The sequence below is a fragment of the Ranitomeya imitator genome, chromosome 2 (genome assembly GCF_032444005.1).
Source record: "Ranitomeya imitator isolate aRanImi1 chromosome 2, aRanImi1.pri, whole genome shotgun sequence".
NCBI classification, from domain to species: domain Eukaryota; kingdom Metazoa; phylum Chordata; class Amphibia; order Anura; family Dendrobatidae; genus Ranitomeya; species Ranitomeya imitator.
The window spans coordinates 111,255,038-111,271,377 of record NC_091283.1 but is presented as its reverse complement, the minus strand read 5'-3'; the positions used below and the strand labels follow the sequence as shown (position 1 = coordinate 111,271,377).

The 16,340-nt window shown below is 43.1% G+C and overlaps 1 protein-coding gene across 1 annotated transcript in view; it reads right to left on the bottom strand.

The window, feature by feature from the left end:
* Positions 1 to 16,340, bottom strand: part of SMARCA1 (SNF2 related chromatin remodeling ATPase 1) — a 144,277-nt gene that overhangs the window by 100,987 nt on the left and 26,950 nt on the right. The window contains exons 7-10 of the mRNA XM_069747158.1: positions 11,445 to 11,600; positions 2,039 to 2,170; positions 1,508 to 1,576; positions 1,310 to 1,419 (exon numbers count right to left, since the gene is read on the bottom strand). Of these exons, the coding sequence (XP_069603259.1) occupies positions 1,310 to 1,419; positions 1,508 to 1,576; positions 2,039 to 2,170; positions 11,445 to 11,600 (467 nt within the window). The remainder of the gene's footprint in view (positions 1 to 1,309; positions 1,420 to 1,507; positions 1,577 to 2,038; positions 2,171 to 11,444; positions 11,601 to 16,340) is intronic.

Genomic DNA, 16,340 nt, shown 5'->3' with positions numbered 1-16,340 from the left:
ATCCGCAAGTGCTAGTAAAAGATGTAAAAAACAGGGTATTTGGTTGATACGTTTTTTGCAAAAAATGTATACTAAGCTGCTCTACCAATCTTCACGGTATACCCTTATCAGAGCAGTCCTAACTAATGTATGCAATCCCTATCTGATGTATTTAAAAACCTGATCATCTGTATATAACCTGTGTGAACAGGGTTCAGAGAGGAAAAATCCATGTGTGCATACAGGGTAGAACAGCTTTTGTGCAGATAGCCCATTTTTGCAAAAAATGTTTCCATAATTGTTCTCTTGTGTTTACAAGACTGGGGAGTTCCACCACTCCTCTTGGGCTATCTACACAAAAGCTGTTCTACCCTGTATGCACACATGGATTTTCCCTCTCTGAACCCTGTTCACACAGGTTATATACAGATGATCAGGTTTTTAAATACATCAGATAGGGATTGCATACATTAGTTAGGACTGCTCTGATAAGGGTATACCGTGAAGATTGGTAGAGCAGCTTAGTATACATTTTTTGCAAAAAACGTATCAACCAAATACCCTGTTTTTTACATCTTTTACTAGCACTTGCGGATTACTGCAACATTTTTTCAAACTGAGTGTTTTTGGTTTTACTATTCTCTTTTGTGTCTTCAGCTGTGATATTTAGGAAGACATTTCTTGGCAAATGGATCTCGGATGCATTTGATATATGTGTGATGACAGCCTCATTCATGAAAGCCTAGAGCAGAGGTAAGCTCCGCCATCACTGTTCCATTACACCTCTAAAATCATCCGTGCTTGTAATCTTCAATGGGAGCATATGTTGTGACTACTGTTTCCTTTAATTTGCTGCTTACTACTGGACAAGGCTCCTGCAGCATTGTGAATGTAGCTCTGCAGCGTTGTGACTGTAGCTCTGCAGCATTGTGACTGTAGCTCTGCAGCAGTGAATGTATTTCTGCAGCGTTGTGACTGTAGCTCTGCAGCATTGTGACTGTAGCTCTGCAGCATTGTGAAAGTAGCTCTGCAGCGTTGTGAAAGTAGCTCTGCAGCATTGTGAAAGTAGCTCTGCAGCATTGTGAATGTAGCTCTGCAGCATTGTGAATGTAGCTCTGCAGCATTGTGAATGTTGCTCTGCAGTGGTGAATGTAGCTCCGGATTAGGCTGTAAATCAGGATTAGTACAAGTACAGCAATGTATCTACAAGTGTAAGCAACATTTCTAAAGTAATACTGAAAAGCTTTCCGATTCCTGCTCCTACACACAGGCACCAGCACAGCACTACACATAACTGCATTCATCAGAGTGAAGCATAAATGGCTCTTACCATTCTCTCTGCATTTTACTGAGCCCCAGATAAATTTTGACTTCCTTCTTTGGAGGGAGGCTTTTTTCAACTTCAGCTTTTATACGACGCAAAAGAAATGGTTTTAAAACCTGGTAAAATACATAAAGATGGAGTGAAAAATATGTTCAAAATCAAGAAATAAATAAAGTGGCCATCCACAGATAAAGCAGCACTTACTGCATGAAGTCTTTCAACAAGCTTCTGATCTCCAAGACAATTGTTAGTGTCGAACCAAGAGTCAAAATCCTGTAAAGTAAAATGCGTCCTGATAAAAGATGTGGTCAGATACGACATTACATACGCAGCAACAAAAAGCATGAAGAAAAGGTGATTTACAACAGCATTGATTCTAAAGTGAATATCTGTAAAATTCAGACATTTCCCTGGTGCTACCGGAGGAAAGCCCGACATCATGGCCACTGTACAGGGGAGGAGGTTGCAGTTGTACAGAGTCCTATAGTGTGAGACCATCAAAAAGGTCCATGTGCGCCATATGACTGGAGTAACACTGTATAAATCACTGTATTATGATGTTACATGGGGACTCGGTAACGTCTCTTTAGTTAGACCTGTACTTCTAACCTATTGGGAGAACAGTCTGCAATGTATTTTCGGCTGAAAGTGAATAATCGCTGCGATAGTGTATAGGGCAGCTGTACATTGTTGTGACTGGTGAGGATTGGATGATAGTAAGAAATGACGACTTACGTCCGCAGAGTTGAACACATCGGGTAGAAGGAAGTTGAGTAATGCCCACAATTCATGGAGGTTATTCTGAAGTGGAGTGCCCGTCAATAGCAAACGGTTGGTGGTCTTGAACTCTCGGACAATCTCAGAAAGCTAAAGGACAGACCAAACAAACAGATATAACCAGACTGAGCGGAGGATTCTGGAGCTTTCATTATGATTTGAACATTTAGAATACGAGATGCAGAAATCAACCAATGTTCTGTGGCGAAGATTCACTCACGATCCAATCCTACACTGATCCTTTAGTTGGGCTTAATTCCCCTGCAGGGATCCAGAGATTCAAAAATACAGATAAGACATTTGTTGCTTACCAACAAATATGCATATCTGCAAAATGATAAGAAAGATTTTCAAGCATGTCTCCAATGATCCATAGAAAACCTCCTCTGATATCTACCTCCATGAGTCATTTACAAAATATAATGTCTGCTGGCTTTCCCCACCTACAGGAAGCACACACTGTATGTATCAATATTGGGAGGGAGTAGGGAGAGACCGATTACTGCAGCCCTTTACTTCCTCCCTGCTTATATCTTACAGGATCTGTCTGATATATGTATCACCATATTGAGGGAGTAGGAAGAGACCGATTACTGCAGCCCTTTACTTCCTCCCTGCTTATATCTTACAGGATCTGTCTGATATATGTATCACCATATTGAGGGAGTAGGGAGAGACCGATTACTGCAGCCCTTTACTACCTCCCTGCTTATGTCTTACAGGATCTGTCTGATATATGTATCAACATAGGGAGGGAGTAGGAAGAGACCGATTACTGCAGCCCTTTACTTCCTCCCTGCTTATATCTTACAGGATCTGTCTGATATATGTATCAACATAGGGAGGGAGTAGGAAGAGACCGATTACTGCAGCCCTTTACTTCCTCCCTGCTTATGTCTTACAGGATCTGTCTGATATATGTATCAACATAGGGAGGGAGTAGGGAGAGACCGATTACTGCAGCCCTTTACTACCTCCCTGCTTATGTCTTACAGGATCTGTCTGATATATGTATCACCATTGGGAGGGAGTAGGGAGAGACCGATTACTGCAGCCCTTTACTTCCTCCCTGCTTATATCTTACAGGATCTGTCTGATATATGTATCAACATAGGGAGGGAGTAGGAAGAGACCGATTACTGCAGCCCTTTACTTCCTCCCTGCTTATATCTTACAGGATCTGTCTGATATATGTATCAACATAGGGAGGGAGTAGGGAGAGACCGATTACTGCAGCCCTTTACTTCCTCCCTGCTTATGTCTTACAGGATCTGTCTGATATATGTATCACCATATTGAGGGAGTAGGAAGAGACCGATTACTGCAGCCCTTTACTTCCTCCCTGCTTATGTCTTACAGGATCTGTCTGATATATGTATCACCATATTGAGGGAGTAGGAAGAGACCGATTACTGCAGCCCTTTACTTCCTCCCTGCTTATGTCTTACAGGATCTGTCTGATATATGTATCAACATAGGGAGGGAGTAGGAAGAGACCGATTACTGCAGCCCTTTACTTCCTCCCTGCTTATGTCTTACAGGATCTGTCTGATATATGTATCACCATAGGGAGGGAGTAGGAAGAGACCGATTACTGCAGCCCTTTACTTCCTCCCTGCTTATGTCTTACAGGATCTGTCTGATATATGTATCAACATAGGGAGGGAGTAGGAAGAGACCGATTACTGCAGCCCTTTACTTCCTCCCTGCTTATATCTTACAGGATCTGTCTGATATATGTATCAACATAGGGAGGGAGTAGGAAGAGACCGATTACTGCAGCCCTTTACTTCCTCCCTGCTTATATCTTACAGGATCTGTCTGATATATGTATCACCATTGGGAGGGAGTAGGGAGAGACCGATTACTGCAGCCCTTTACTTCCTCCCTGCTTATATTTTACAGGATCTGTCTGATATATGTATCAACATAGGGAGGGAGTAGGAAGAGACCGATAACTGCAGCCCTTTACTACCTCCCTGCTTATATCTTACAGGATCTGTCTGATATATGTATCAACATAGGGAGGGAGTAGGAAGAGATCGATTACTGCAGCCCTTTACTTCCTCCCTGCTTATATCTTACAGGATCTGTCTGATATATGTATCAACATAGGGAGGGAGTAGGAAGAGACCGATTACTGCAGCCCTTTACTTCCTCCCTGCTTATATTTTACAGGATCTGTCTGATATATGTATCACCATATTGAGGGAGTAGGAAGAGATCGATTACTGCAGCCCTTTACTTCCTCCCTGCTTATATCTTACAGGATCTGTCTGATATATGTATCACCATTGGGAGGGAGTAGGGAGAGACCGATTACTGCAGCCCTTTACTTCCTCCCTGCTTATGTCTTACAGGATCTGTCTGATATATGTATCACCATATTGAGGGAGTAGGAAGAGACCGATTACTGCAGCCCTTTACTTCCTCCCTGCTTATGTCTTACAGGATCTGTCTGATATATGTATCAACATAGGGAGGGAGTAGGAAGAGATCGATTACTGCAGCCCTTTACTTCCTCCCTGCTTATGTCTTACAGGATCTGTCTGATATATGTATCACCATAGGGAGGGAGTAGGAAGAGACCGATTACTGCAGCCCTTTACTTCCTCCCTGCTTATGTCTTACAGGATCTGTCTGATATATGTATCAACATAGGGAGGGAGTAGGAAGAGACCGATTACTGCAGCCCTTTACTTCCTCCCTGCTTATATCTTACAGGATCTGTCTGATATATGTATCAACATAGGGAGGGAGTAGGAAGAGACCGATTACTGCAGCCCTTTACTACCTCCCTGCTTATATCTTACAGGATCTGTCTGATATATGTATCAACATAGGGAGGGAGTAGGAAGAGATCGATTACTGCAGCCCTTTACTTCCTCCCTGCTTATATCTTACAGGATCTGTCTGATATATGTATCACCATTGGGAGGGAGTAGGGAGAGACCGATTACTGCAGCCCTTTACTTCCTCCCTGCTTATATTTTACAGGATCTGTCTGATATATGTATCAACATAGGGAGGGAGTAGGAAGAGACCGATTACTGCAGCTCTTTACTTCCTCCCTGCTTATGTCTTACAGGATCTGTCTGATATATGTATCAACATAGGGAGGGAGTAGGGAGAGACCGATTACTGCAGCCCTTTACTACCACCCTGCTTATGTCTTACAGGATCTGTCTGATATATGTATCACCATTGGGAGGGAGTAGGGAGAGACCGATTACTGCAGCCCTTTACTTCCTCCCTGCTTATGTCTTACAGGATCTGTCTGATATATGTATCAACATAGGGAGGGAGTAGGGAGAGACCGATTACTGCAGCCCTTTACTACCTCCCTGCTTATGTCTTACAGGATCTGTCTGATATATGTATCAACATAGGGAGGGAGTAGGAAGAGACCGATTACTGCAGCCCTTTACTTCCTCCCTGCTTATATCTTACAGGATCTGTCTGATATATGTATCAACATAGGGAGGGAGTAGGAAGAGACCGATTACTGCAGCCCTTTACTTCCTCCCTGCTTATATCTTACAGGATCTGTCTGATATATGTATCAACATAGGGAGGGAGTAGGGAGAGACCGATTACTGCAGCCCTTTACTTCCTCCCTGCTTATGTCTTACAGGATCTGTCTGATATATGTATCACCATATTGAGGGAGTAGGAAGAGACCGATTACTGCAGCCCTTTACTTCCTCCCTGCTTATGTCTTACAGGATCTGTCTGATATATGTATCAACATAGGGAGGGAGTAGGAAGAGACCGATTACTGCAGCCCTTTACTTCCTCCCTGCTTATGTCTTACAGGATCTGTCTGATATATGTATCACCATAGGGAGGGAGTAGGAAGAGACCGATTACTGCAGCCCTTTACTTCCTCCCTGCTTATGTCTTACAGGATCTGTCTGATATATGTATCAACATAGGGAGGGAGTAGGAAGAGACCGATTACTGCAGCCCTTTACTTCCTCCCTGCTTATATCTTACAGGATCTGTCTGATATATGTATCAACATAGGGAGGGAGTAGGAAGAGACCGATTACTGCAGCCCTTTACTTCCTCCCTGCTTATATCTTACAGGATCTGTCTGATATATGTATCACCATTGGGAGGGAGTAGGGAGAGACCGATTACTGCAGCCCTTTACTTCCTCCCTGCTTATATTTTACAGGATCTGTCTGATATATGTATCACCATATTGAGGGAGTAGGAAGAGATCGATTACTGCAGCCCTTTACTTCCTCCCTGCTTATATCTTACAGGATCTGTCTGATATATGTATCACCATTGGGAGGGAGTAGGGAGAGACCGATTACTGCAGCCCTTTACTTCCTCCCTGCTTATGTCTTACAGGATCTGTCTGATATATGTATCAACATAGGGAGGGAGTAGGGAGAGACCGATTACTGCAGCCCTTTACTACCTCCCTGCTTATGTCTTACAGGATCTGTCTGATATATGTATCAACATAGGGAGGGAGTAGGAAGAGACCGATTACTGCAGCCCTTTACTTCCTCCCTGCTTATATCTTACAGGATCTGTCTGATATATGTATCACCATAGGGAGGGAGTAGGAAGAGACCGATTACTGCAGCCCTTTACTTCCTCCCTGCTTATGTCTTACAGGATCTGTCTGATATATGTATCAACATAGGGAGGGAGTAGGGAGAGACCGATTACTGCAGCCCTTTACTACCTCCCTGCTTATGTCTTACAGGATCTGTCTGATATATGTATCAACATAGGGAGGGAGTAGGAAGAGACCGATTACTGCAGCCCTTTACTTCCTCCCTGCTTATATCTTACAGGATCTGTCTGATATATGTATCAACATAGGGAGGGAGTAGGAAGAGACCGATTACTGCAGCCCTTTACTTCCTCCCTGCTTATGTCTTACAGGATCTGTCTGATATATGTATCACCATATTGAGGGAGTAGGAAGAGACCGATTACTGCAGCCCTTTACTTCCTCCCTGCTTATGTCTTACAGGATCTGTCTGATATATGTATCACCATATTGAGGGAGTAGGAAGAGACCGATTACTGCAGCCCTTTACTTCCTCCCTGCTTATGTCTTACAGGATCTGTCTGATATATGTATCAACATAGGGAGGGAGTAGGAAGAGACCGATTACTGCAGCCCTTTACTTCCTCCCTGCTTATGTCTTACAGGATCTGTCTGATATATGTATCACCATAGGGAGGGAGTAGGAAGAGACCGATTACTGCAGCCCTTTACTTCCTCCCTGCTTATGTCTTACAGGATCTGTCTGATATATGTATCAACATAGGGAGGGAGTAGGAAGAGACCGATTACTGCAGCCCTTTACTTCCTCCCTGCTTATATCTTACAGGATCTGTCTGATATATGTATCAACATAGGGAGGGAGTAGGAAGAGACCGATTACTGCAGCCCTTTACTTCCTCCCTGCTTATATCTTACAGGATCTGTCTGATATATGTATCACCATTGGGAGGGAGTAGGGAGAGACCGATTACTGCAGCCCTTTACTTCCTCCCTGCTTATATTTTACAGGATCTGTCTGATATATGTATCAACATAGGGAGGGAGTAGGAAGAGACCGATTACTGCAGCCCTTTACTACCTCCCTGCTTATATCTTACAGGATCTGTCTGATATATGTATCAACATAGGGAGGGAGTAGGAAGAGATCGATTACTGCAGCCCTTTACTTCCTCCCTGCTTATATCTTACAGGATCTGTCTGATATATGTATCAACATAGGGAGGGAGTAGGAAGAGACCGATTACTGCAGCCCTTTACTTCCTCCCTGCTTATATTTTACAGGATCTGTCTGATATATGTATCACCATATTGAGGGAGTAGGAAGAGATCGATTACTGCAGCCCTTTACTTCCTCCCTGCTTATATCTTACAGGATCTGTCTCATATATGTATCACCATTGGGAGGGAGTAGGGAGAGACCGATTACTGCAGCCCTTTACTTCCTCCCTGCTTATGTCTTACAGGATCTGTCTGATATATGTATCACCATATTGAGGGAGTAGGAAGAGACCGATTACTGCAGCCCTTTACTTCCTCCCTGCTTATGTCTTACAGGATCTGTCTGATATATGTATCAACATAGGGAGGGAGTAGGAAGAGACCGATTACTGCAGCCCTTTACTTCCTCCCTGCTTATGTCTTACAGGATCTGTCTGATATATGTATCACCATAGGGAGGGAGTAGGAAGAGACCGATTACTGCAGCCCTTTACTTCCTCCCTGCTTATGTCTTACAGGATCTGTCTGATATATGTATCAACATAGGGAGGGAGTAGGAAGAGACCGATTACTGCAGCCCTTTACTTCCTCCCTGCTTATATCTTACAGGATCTGTCTGATATATGTATCAACATAGGGAGGGAGTAGGAAGAGACCGATTACTGCAGCCCTTTACTACCTCCCTGCTTATATCTTACAGGATCTGTCTGATATATGTATCAACATAGGGAGGGAGTAGGAAGAGATCGATTACTGCAGCCCTTTACTTCCTCCCTGCTTATATCTTACAGGATCTGTCTGATATATGTATCACCATTGGGAGGGAGTAGGGAGAGACCGATTACTGCAGCCCTTTACTTCCTCCCTGCTTATATTTTACAGGATCTGTCTGATATATGTATCAACATAGGGAGGGAGTAGGAAGAGACCGATTACTGCAGCTCTTTACTTCCTCCCTGCTTATGTCTTACAGGATCTGTCTGATATATGTATCAACATAGGGAGGGAGTAGGGAGAGACCGATTACTGCAGCCCTTTACTACCTCCCTGCTTATGTCTTACAGGATCTGTCTGATATATGTATCACCATTGGGAGGGAGTAGGGAGAGACCGATTACTGCAGCCCTTTACTTCCTCCCTGCTTATGTCTTACAGGATCTGTCTGATATATGTATCAACATAGGGAGGGAGTAGGGAGAGACCGATTACTGCAGCCCTTTACTACCTCCCTGCTTATGTCTTACAGGATCTGTCTGATATATGTATCAACATAGGGAGGGAGTAGGAAGAGACCGATTACTGCAGCCCTTTACTTCCTCCCTGCTTATATCTTACAGGATCTGTCTGATATATGTATCAACATAGGGAGGGAGTAGGAAGAGACCGATTACTGCAGCCCTTTACTTCCTCCCTGCTTATATCTTACAGGATCTGTCTGATATATGTATCAACATAGGGAGGGAGTAGGGAGAGACCGATTACTGCAGCCCTTTACTTCCTCCCTGCTTATGTCTTACAGGATCTGTCTGATATATGTATCACCATATTGAGGGAGTAGGAAGAGACCGATTACTGCAGCCCTTTACTTCCTCCCTGCTTATGTCTTACAGGATCTGTCTGATATATGTATCAACATAGGGAGGGAGTAGGAAGAGACCGATTACTGCAGCCCTTTACTTCCTCCCTGCTTATGTCTTACAGGATCTGTCTGATATATGTATCACCATAGGGAGGGAGTAGGAAGAGACCGATTACTGCAGCCCTTTACTTCCTCCCTGCTTATGTCTTACAGGATCTGTCTGATATATGTATCAACATAGGGAGGGAGTAGGAAGAGACCGATTACTGCAGCCCTTTACTTCCTCCCTGCTTATATCTTACAGGATCTGTCTGATATATGTATCAACATAGGGAGGGAGTAGGAAGAGACCGATTACTGCAGCCCTTTACTTCCTCCCTGCTTATATCTTACAGGATCTGTCTGATATATGTATCAACATAGGGAGGGAGTAGGAAGAGACCGATTACTGCAGCCCTTTACTTCCTCCCTGCTTATATTTTACAGGATCTGTCTGATATATGTATCACCATTGGGAGGGAGTAGGGAGAGACCGATTACTGCAGCCCTTTACTTCCTCCCTGCTTATATTTTACAGGATCTGTCTGATATATGTATCAACATAGGGAGGGAGTAGGAAGAGACCGATTACTGCAGCTCTTTACTTCCTCCCTGCTTATGTCTTACAGGATCTGTCTGATATATGTATCAACATAGGGAGGGAGTAGGGAGAGACCGATTACTGCAGCCCTTTACTACCTCCCTGCTTATGTCTTACAGGATCTGTCTGATATATGTATCACCATTGGGAGGGAGTAGGGAGAGACCGATTACTGCAGCCCTTTACTTCCTCCCTGCTTATGTCTTACAGGATCTGTCTGATATATGTATCAACATAGGGAGGGAGTAGGGAGAGACCGATTACTGCAGCCCTTTACTTCCTCCCTGCTTATATCTTACAGGATCTGTCTGATATATGTATCAACATAGGGAGGGAGTAGGAAGAGACCGATTACTGCAGCCCTTTACTTCCTCCCTGCTTATATTTTACAGGATCTGTCTGATATATGTATCAACATAGGGAGGGAGTAGGAAGAGACCGATTACTGCAGCCCTTTACTTCCTCCCTGCTTATGTATTACAGGAGATGTCTGTCTGATATATGTATCAACATAGGGAGGGAGTAGGGAGAGACCGATTACTGCAGCTCTTTACTTCCTCCCTGCTTATGTCTTACAGGGGCTGTCATACATATGTATCAACATAGGGAGGGAGTAGGGAGAGACCGATTACTGCAGCCCTTTACTTCCTCCCTGCTTATGTCTTACAGGGGCTGTCATACATATGTATCAACATAGGGAGGGAGTAGGGAGAGACCGATTACTGCAGCTCTTTACTTCCTCCCTGCATATATTTTACAGGTGCTGTCGGAGTGTCTTCACAGAGAACTTGCAACATAATAAAGTCCTATTTTTATTATAGCATGGAATTGATTCAAGCAGGTTTTCTCTTTCTGCTAATGGATGGAAGGGGAAAGAGTATGGAGAGTAACGTACTGGTAACTGGATTGCAGCTCCAATTTATCTGTAACATTACATACAATGATAAAAATTGTATGCTCCTGAATTACGAAGGAGATGTGTGCAGCACAAAACGTTAACACTTAAAGGGGTTTTCTCAAGTTTGGGAGTTAATTCCTATCTTAAAGATAGGAGATAACTTTCTGATCTCTGGGTCCAACTACTGTGGCCCTTATTGATCATGGGAACCGGAAATGTTCATCATGTACACCACCGCTCCATTCATTCTAATGGGAGTGCCGAAGATCAGCAGAACCTCCGCTCAGCAATCTCTGACGCTCTCATTAAAAATGAATGGAGCGGTGGTGTGCATGATCGATCTCTGCTCCATTCACTCAACATCGATGGGGACCACAGCAGTCGGACCACCCACGATCGTAAAGTTATCGCTTGAGCATACCCTTTTAAAGGACACTTCTAGACAGCTACTGAAGGCATATTTTAACTATCGGTCTTAATTACGCAACTGACCTTAGATTTTTCATTCTTTATTCTGTGTGCCTCATCAATAACAAGGTATCTCCAGTTGAATTTCTTAAAAACAGATTTTTCCCTTATGACCATTTCGTAGGAGGTAACACAAACATCCCACTCTCCGGGCATCATGACATCTCGTATGAAGGCCGCCTAGTTTACATATGAAATAAGAAGACATTGAACATGAACTGAGCAAACGACACTTTACAATAGAAAAAATGCATAGTTGGGATTTATTGTTATAATCAACCTGTCACCAGTGAACACATAGTACATATAGTGTGTAATCCGCTGTCCATTAACCCCTTTACCCCCAAGGGTGGTTTGCATGTTATGGACCGGGCCAATTTTTACAATTCTGACCACTGTTCCTTTATGAGGTTATAACTCTGGAACGCTTCAACGGATCCCGGTGATTCTGACATTGTTTTCTCGTGACATATTGTACTTCATGATAGTGGTAAAATTTCTTTGATATTACCTGCGTTTATTTGTGAAAAAAACGGAAATATGGCGAAAATTTTGAAAATTTCGCAATTTTCCAACTTTGAATTTTTATGCAATTAAATCACAGAGATATGTCACACAAAATACTTAATAAGTAACATTTCCCACATGTCTACTTTACATGAGCACAATTTTGGAACCAAAATTTTTTTTTTGTTAGGGAGTCATAAGGGTTAAAAGTTGACCAGCAATTTCTCATTTTTACAACACCATTTTATTTTAGGGACCACATCTCATTTCAAGTCATTTTGAGGAGTCTATATGATAGAAAATACCCAAGTGTGACACCATTCTAAAAACTGCACCCCTCAAGGTTCTCAAAACCACATTCAGGAAGTTTATTAACCCTTCAGGTGTTTCACAGGAATTTTTGGAATGTTTAAATAAAAATTAACATTTAACTTTTTTTCACAAAAAATTTACTTCAGCTCCAATTTGTTTTATTTTACCAAGGGTACCAGGAGAAAATGGACCCCAAACCTTGTTGTACAATTTGTCCTGAGTACGCCAATACCCCAAAAGTGGAGGTAAACCACTGTTTGGGCGCACGACAGAGCTTGGAAGCGAAGGAGCGCCATTTGACTTTTTAATGCAAAATTGACTGGAATTGAGATGGGACGCCATGTTGCGTTTGGAGAGCCATTGATGTGCCTAAATATTGAAACCCCCCACAAGTGACACCATTTTGGAAAGTAGACCCCCTAAGGAACTTATCTAGAGGTGTGGTGAGCACTTTGACCCACCAAGTGCTTCACAAAAGTTTATAATGCAGAACCGTAAAAATAAAAAATCATTTTTTTCACAAAAATTATCTTTTCGCCCCCAATTTTTTATTTTCCCAATGGTAAGAGAAGAAATTGGAACGAAAAAGTTGTTGCACAATTTGTCCTGAGTACGCTGATACCCCATATGTGGGGGTAAACCACTGTTTGGGCGCATGGGAGAGCTCGGAAGGGAAGGAGCGCCGTTTGACCTTTCAATGCAAAATTGACAGGAATTGAGATGGGACGCCATGTTGCGTTTGAAGAGCCACTGATGTGCCTAAACATTGAAACCCCCCCACAAGTGACACCATTTTGGAAAGTAGACCCCCTAAGGAACTTATCTAGAGGTGTGATGAGCACTTTGACCCACCAAGTGCTTCACAGAAGTTTATAATGCAGAGCCGTAAAAATAAAACAAAAATTTTTTCCCACAAAAATTATTTTTTAGTCCCCAGTTTTGTATTTTCTCGAGGGTAACAGGAGAAATTGGACCCCAAAAGTTGTTGTCCAATTTGTCCTGAGTGCGCTGATACTCCATATGTGGGAGGGATCCACCGTTTGGGCGCATGGGAGGGCTCGGAAGGGAAGGAGCGCCATTTGGAATGCAGACTTAGATGGAATGGTCTGCAGGCGTCACATTGCGTTTGCAGAGCCCCTAATCTACCTAAACAGTAGAAACCCCCCACAAGTGACCCCATATTGGAAACTAGACCCCCCACGAACTTATCTAGATGTGTTGTGAGAACTTTGAGCCCCCAAGTGTTTCACTACAGTTTATAACGCAGAGCCGTGAAAATAAAAAATCCTTTTTTTTCCCCACAAAAATTATTTCTTAGCCCCCAGTTTTGTATTTTCCCAAATAGGACCCCAAAAGAGAAAATTGGACCCCAAAAGTTGTTGTCCAATTTGTCCTGAGTACGCTGATACTCCATATGTTGGGGTAAACTCCTGTTTGGACACACGGGAGAGCTCGGAAGGGAAGGAGCACTGTTTTACTTTTTCAACGCAGAATTGGCTGGAATTGAGATCGGACGCCATGTCGCGTTTGGAGAGCCCCTGATGTGTCTAAACAGTGGAAACCCCCCCAATTATAACTGAAACCCTACTCCAAACACACCCCTAACCCTAATTCCAACGGTAACCCTAACCACACCTCTAACCCAGACACACCCCTAACCCTAATCCCAACCCTATTCCCAACCGCAAATGTAATCCAAACCCTAACCCTAACTTTAGCCCCAACCCTAACTGTAGCCTTAACCCTAACCCTAGCCCTAACCCTAGCCCTAACCCTAGCCCTGACCCTAGCCCTAACCCTAGCCCTAACCCTAGCCCTAGCCCTAGCCCTAACCCTAGCCCTAACTCTAACCCTAATGGGAAAATGGAAATAAATACATTTTTTTTATTTTTCCCTAACTAAGGGGGTGATGAAGGGGGGTTTGATTTACTTTTATAGCGGGTTTTTTAGCGGATTTTTATGATTGGCAGCCGTCACACACTGAAAGACGCTTTTTATTGCAAAAAATATTTTTTGCGTTACCACATTTTGAGAGCTATCATTTTTCCATATTTGAGTCCACAGAGTCATGTGAGGTCTTGTTTTTTGCGGGACGAGTTGACGTTTTTATTGGTAACATTTTCGGGCACGTGACTTTTTTTATCGCTTTTTATTCCGATTTTTGTGAGGCAGAATTACCAAAAACCAGCTATTCATGAATTTCTTTTGGGGGAGGCGTTTATACCGTTCCGCGTTTGGTAAAATTGATAAAGCAGTTTTATTCTTCGGGTCAGTACGATTACAGCGACACCTCATTTATATCATTTTTTTATGTTTTGGCGCTTTTATACGATAAAAACTATTTTATAGAAAAAAATAATTATTTTTGCATCGCTTTATTCTGAGGACTATAACTTTTTTATTTTTTTCATGATGCTGTATGGCGGCTCATTTTTTGCGGGACAAGATGACGCTTTCAGCGGTACCATGGTTATTTATATCTGTCTTTTTGATCGCGTGTTATTCCACTTTTTGTTCGGCGGTATGATAATAAAGCGTTGTTTTTTGTCTCGTTTTTTTTTTTTTTTTTTTCTTACGGTGTTTACTGAAGGGGTTAACTAGTGGGACGGTTTTATAGGTCGGGTCGTTACGGACGCGGCGATACTAAATATGTGTACTTTTATTGTTTTGTTTTTTTTATTTAGATAAAGAAATGTATTTATGGGAATAATATTTTTTTTTTTTTTCATTATTTAGGATTTTTTTTTTTTTTACACACTTGTAAAAAATTTTTTTTTTACTTTTTTACTTTGTCCCAGGGGGGGACAATACAGATCGGTGATCTGCCAGTTTGCACAGCACTCTGACAGATCACCGATCTGTCTGAGAGCAGTGCAGAGTTACCAAGTGCCTGCTCTGAGCAGGCACTTGGTAAGCCACCTCCCTCCCTGCAGGACCCGGATCCGCGGCCATCTTGGATCCGGGACTTTCTGCAGGGAGGAAGGTAGGAGACCCCCGGAGCAACGCGATCACATCGCGTTGCTGCGGGGGTCTCAGGGAAGCACGCAGGGAGCCCCCTCCCTGCGCGATGCTTCCCTGCACCGCCGGCACATCGCGATCATGTTTGATCGCGGTGTGCCGGGGGTTAATGTGCCAGGGGCGGTCCGTGACCGCTCCTGGCACATAGTGCCGGATGTCAGCTGCGATAAGCAGCTGACACCCGGCCGCGATCGGCCGCGCTCCCCCCGTGAGCGCGGCCGATCGCCTATGACGTACTATTCCGTCCTTGGGAAGTAAAGCCCACCCCACATGGACGGAATAGTACGTCTAATGGCAGAAAGGGGTTAAAATGAAAAAAAAAAAAAAGCGATAAAGAATAAAACGTTGCTTTAATCCCATTAGTGATGGCTGCTGTACATAAAGTGAACTCAGGAGGTACGGCACCCGAGAGTAACTACTGCAATCCAAGCTAGCACCAATCACATCAGTGTGACTTCTTAAATGCTGCTGTCAGGTATACACTATAGCAGTGTATTGTAGAGGTAATCAAGAGATTGAAGATGTAAGTCCTGTTGGAGAACTAGTAAAAAAATGGGGAAAACATTAAAATGAGCTTGCAGGCGACAGCTGAGTAGGGCACTGTCTCAGTCAGTCCCATGGACTACATTCAGTCTGTTTCCCCACGATCTGCAAATTATGAATCACGTGTGTAGGTGATAAATTATTATTTTCATCATGTAAAGTTAACCGACTCACTTAAAGTCTGTTCTCATGGAAATACCGGCAGCACGCTACAACTTTTTCCCAATCGGCGGTCATTTAAATGGTTGTTTACACACAAGAAGATGTTGCGCACCGAGCAATCTGTACTGGATCAGTCAGTGCACATAGGCTGTAAATGTTCTCTACAGTGTGAGTCCTGTTTATACCATGCACCAACAAGGATGGTGATGTTTTGTTCTGCACCAAAGATCATTTCACCCAATAAACAAGAAGAGTTTTGTTCATTTATCATGTGATCGACAGCCTGTTTACACAACAAGGTGATCATGAAACAAACGTTCTTAGCAACACTTGATCACAATTATCTGGCAATGTAAATGCCCCTCTACACACTTGTAT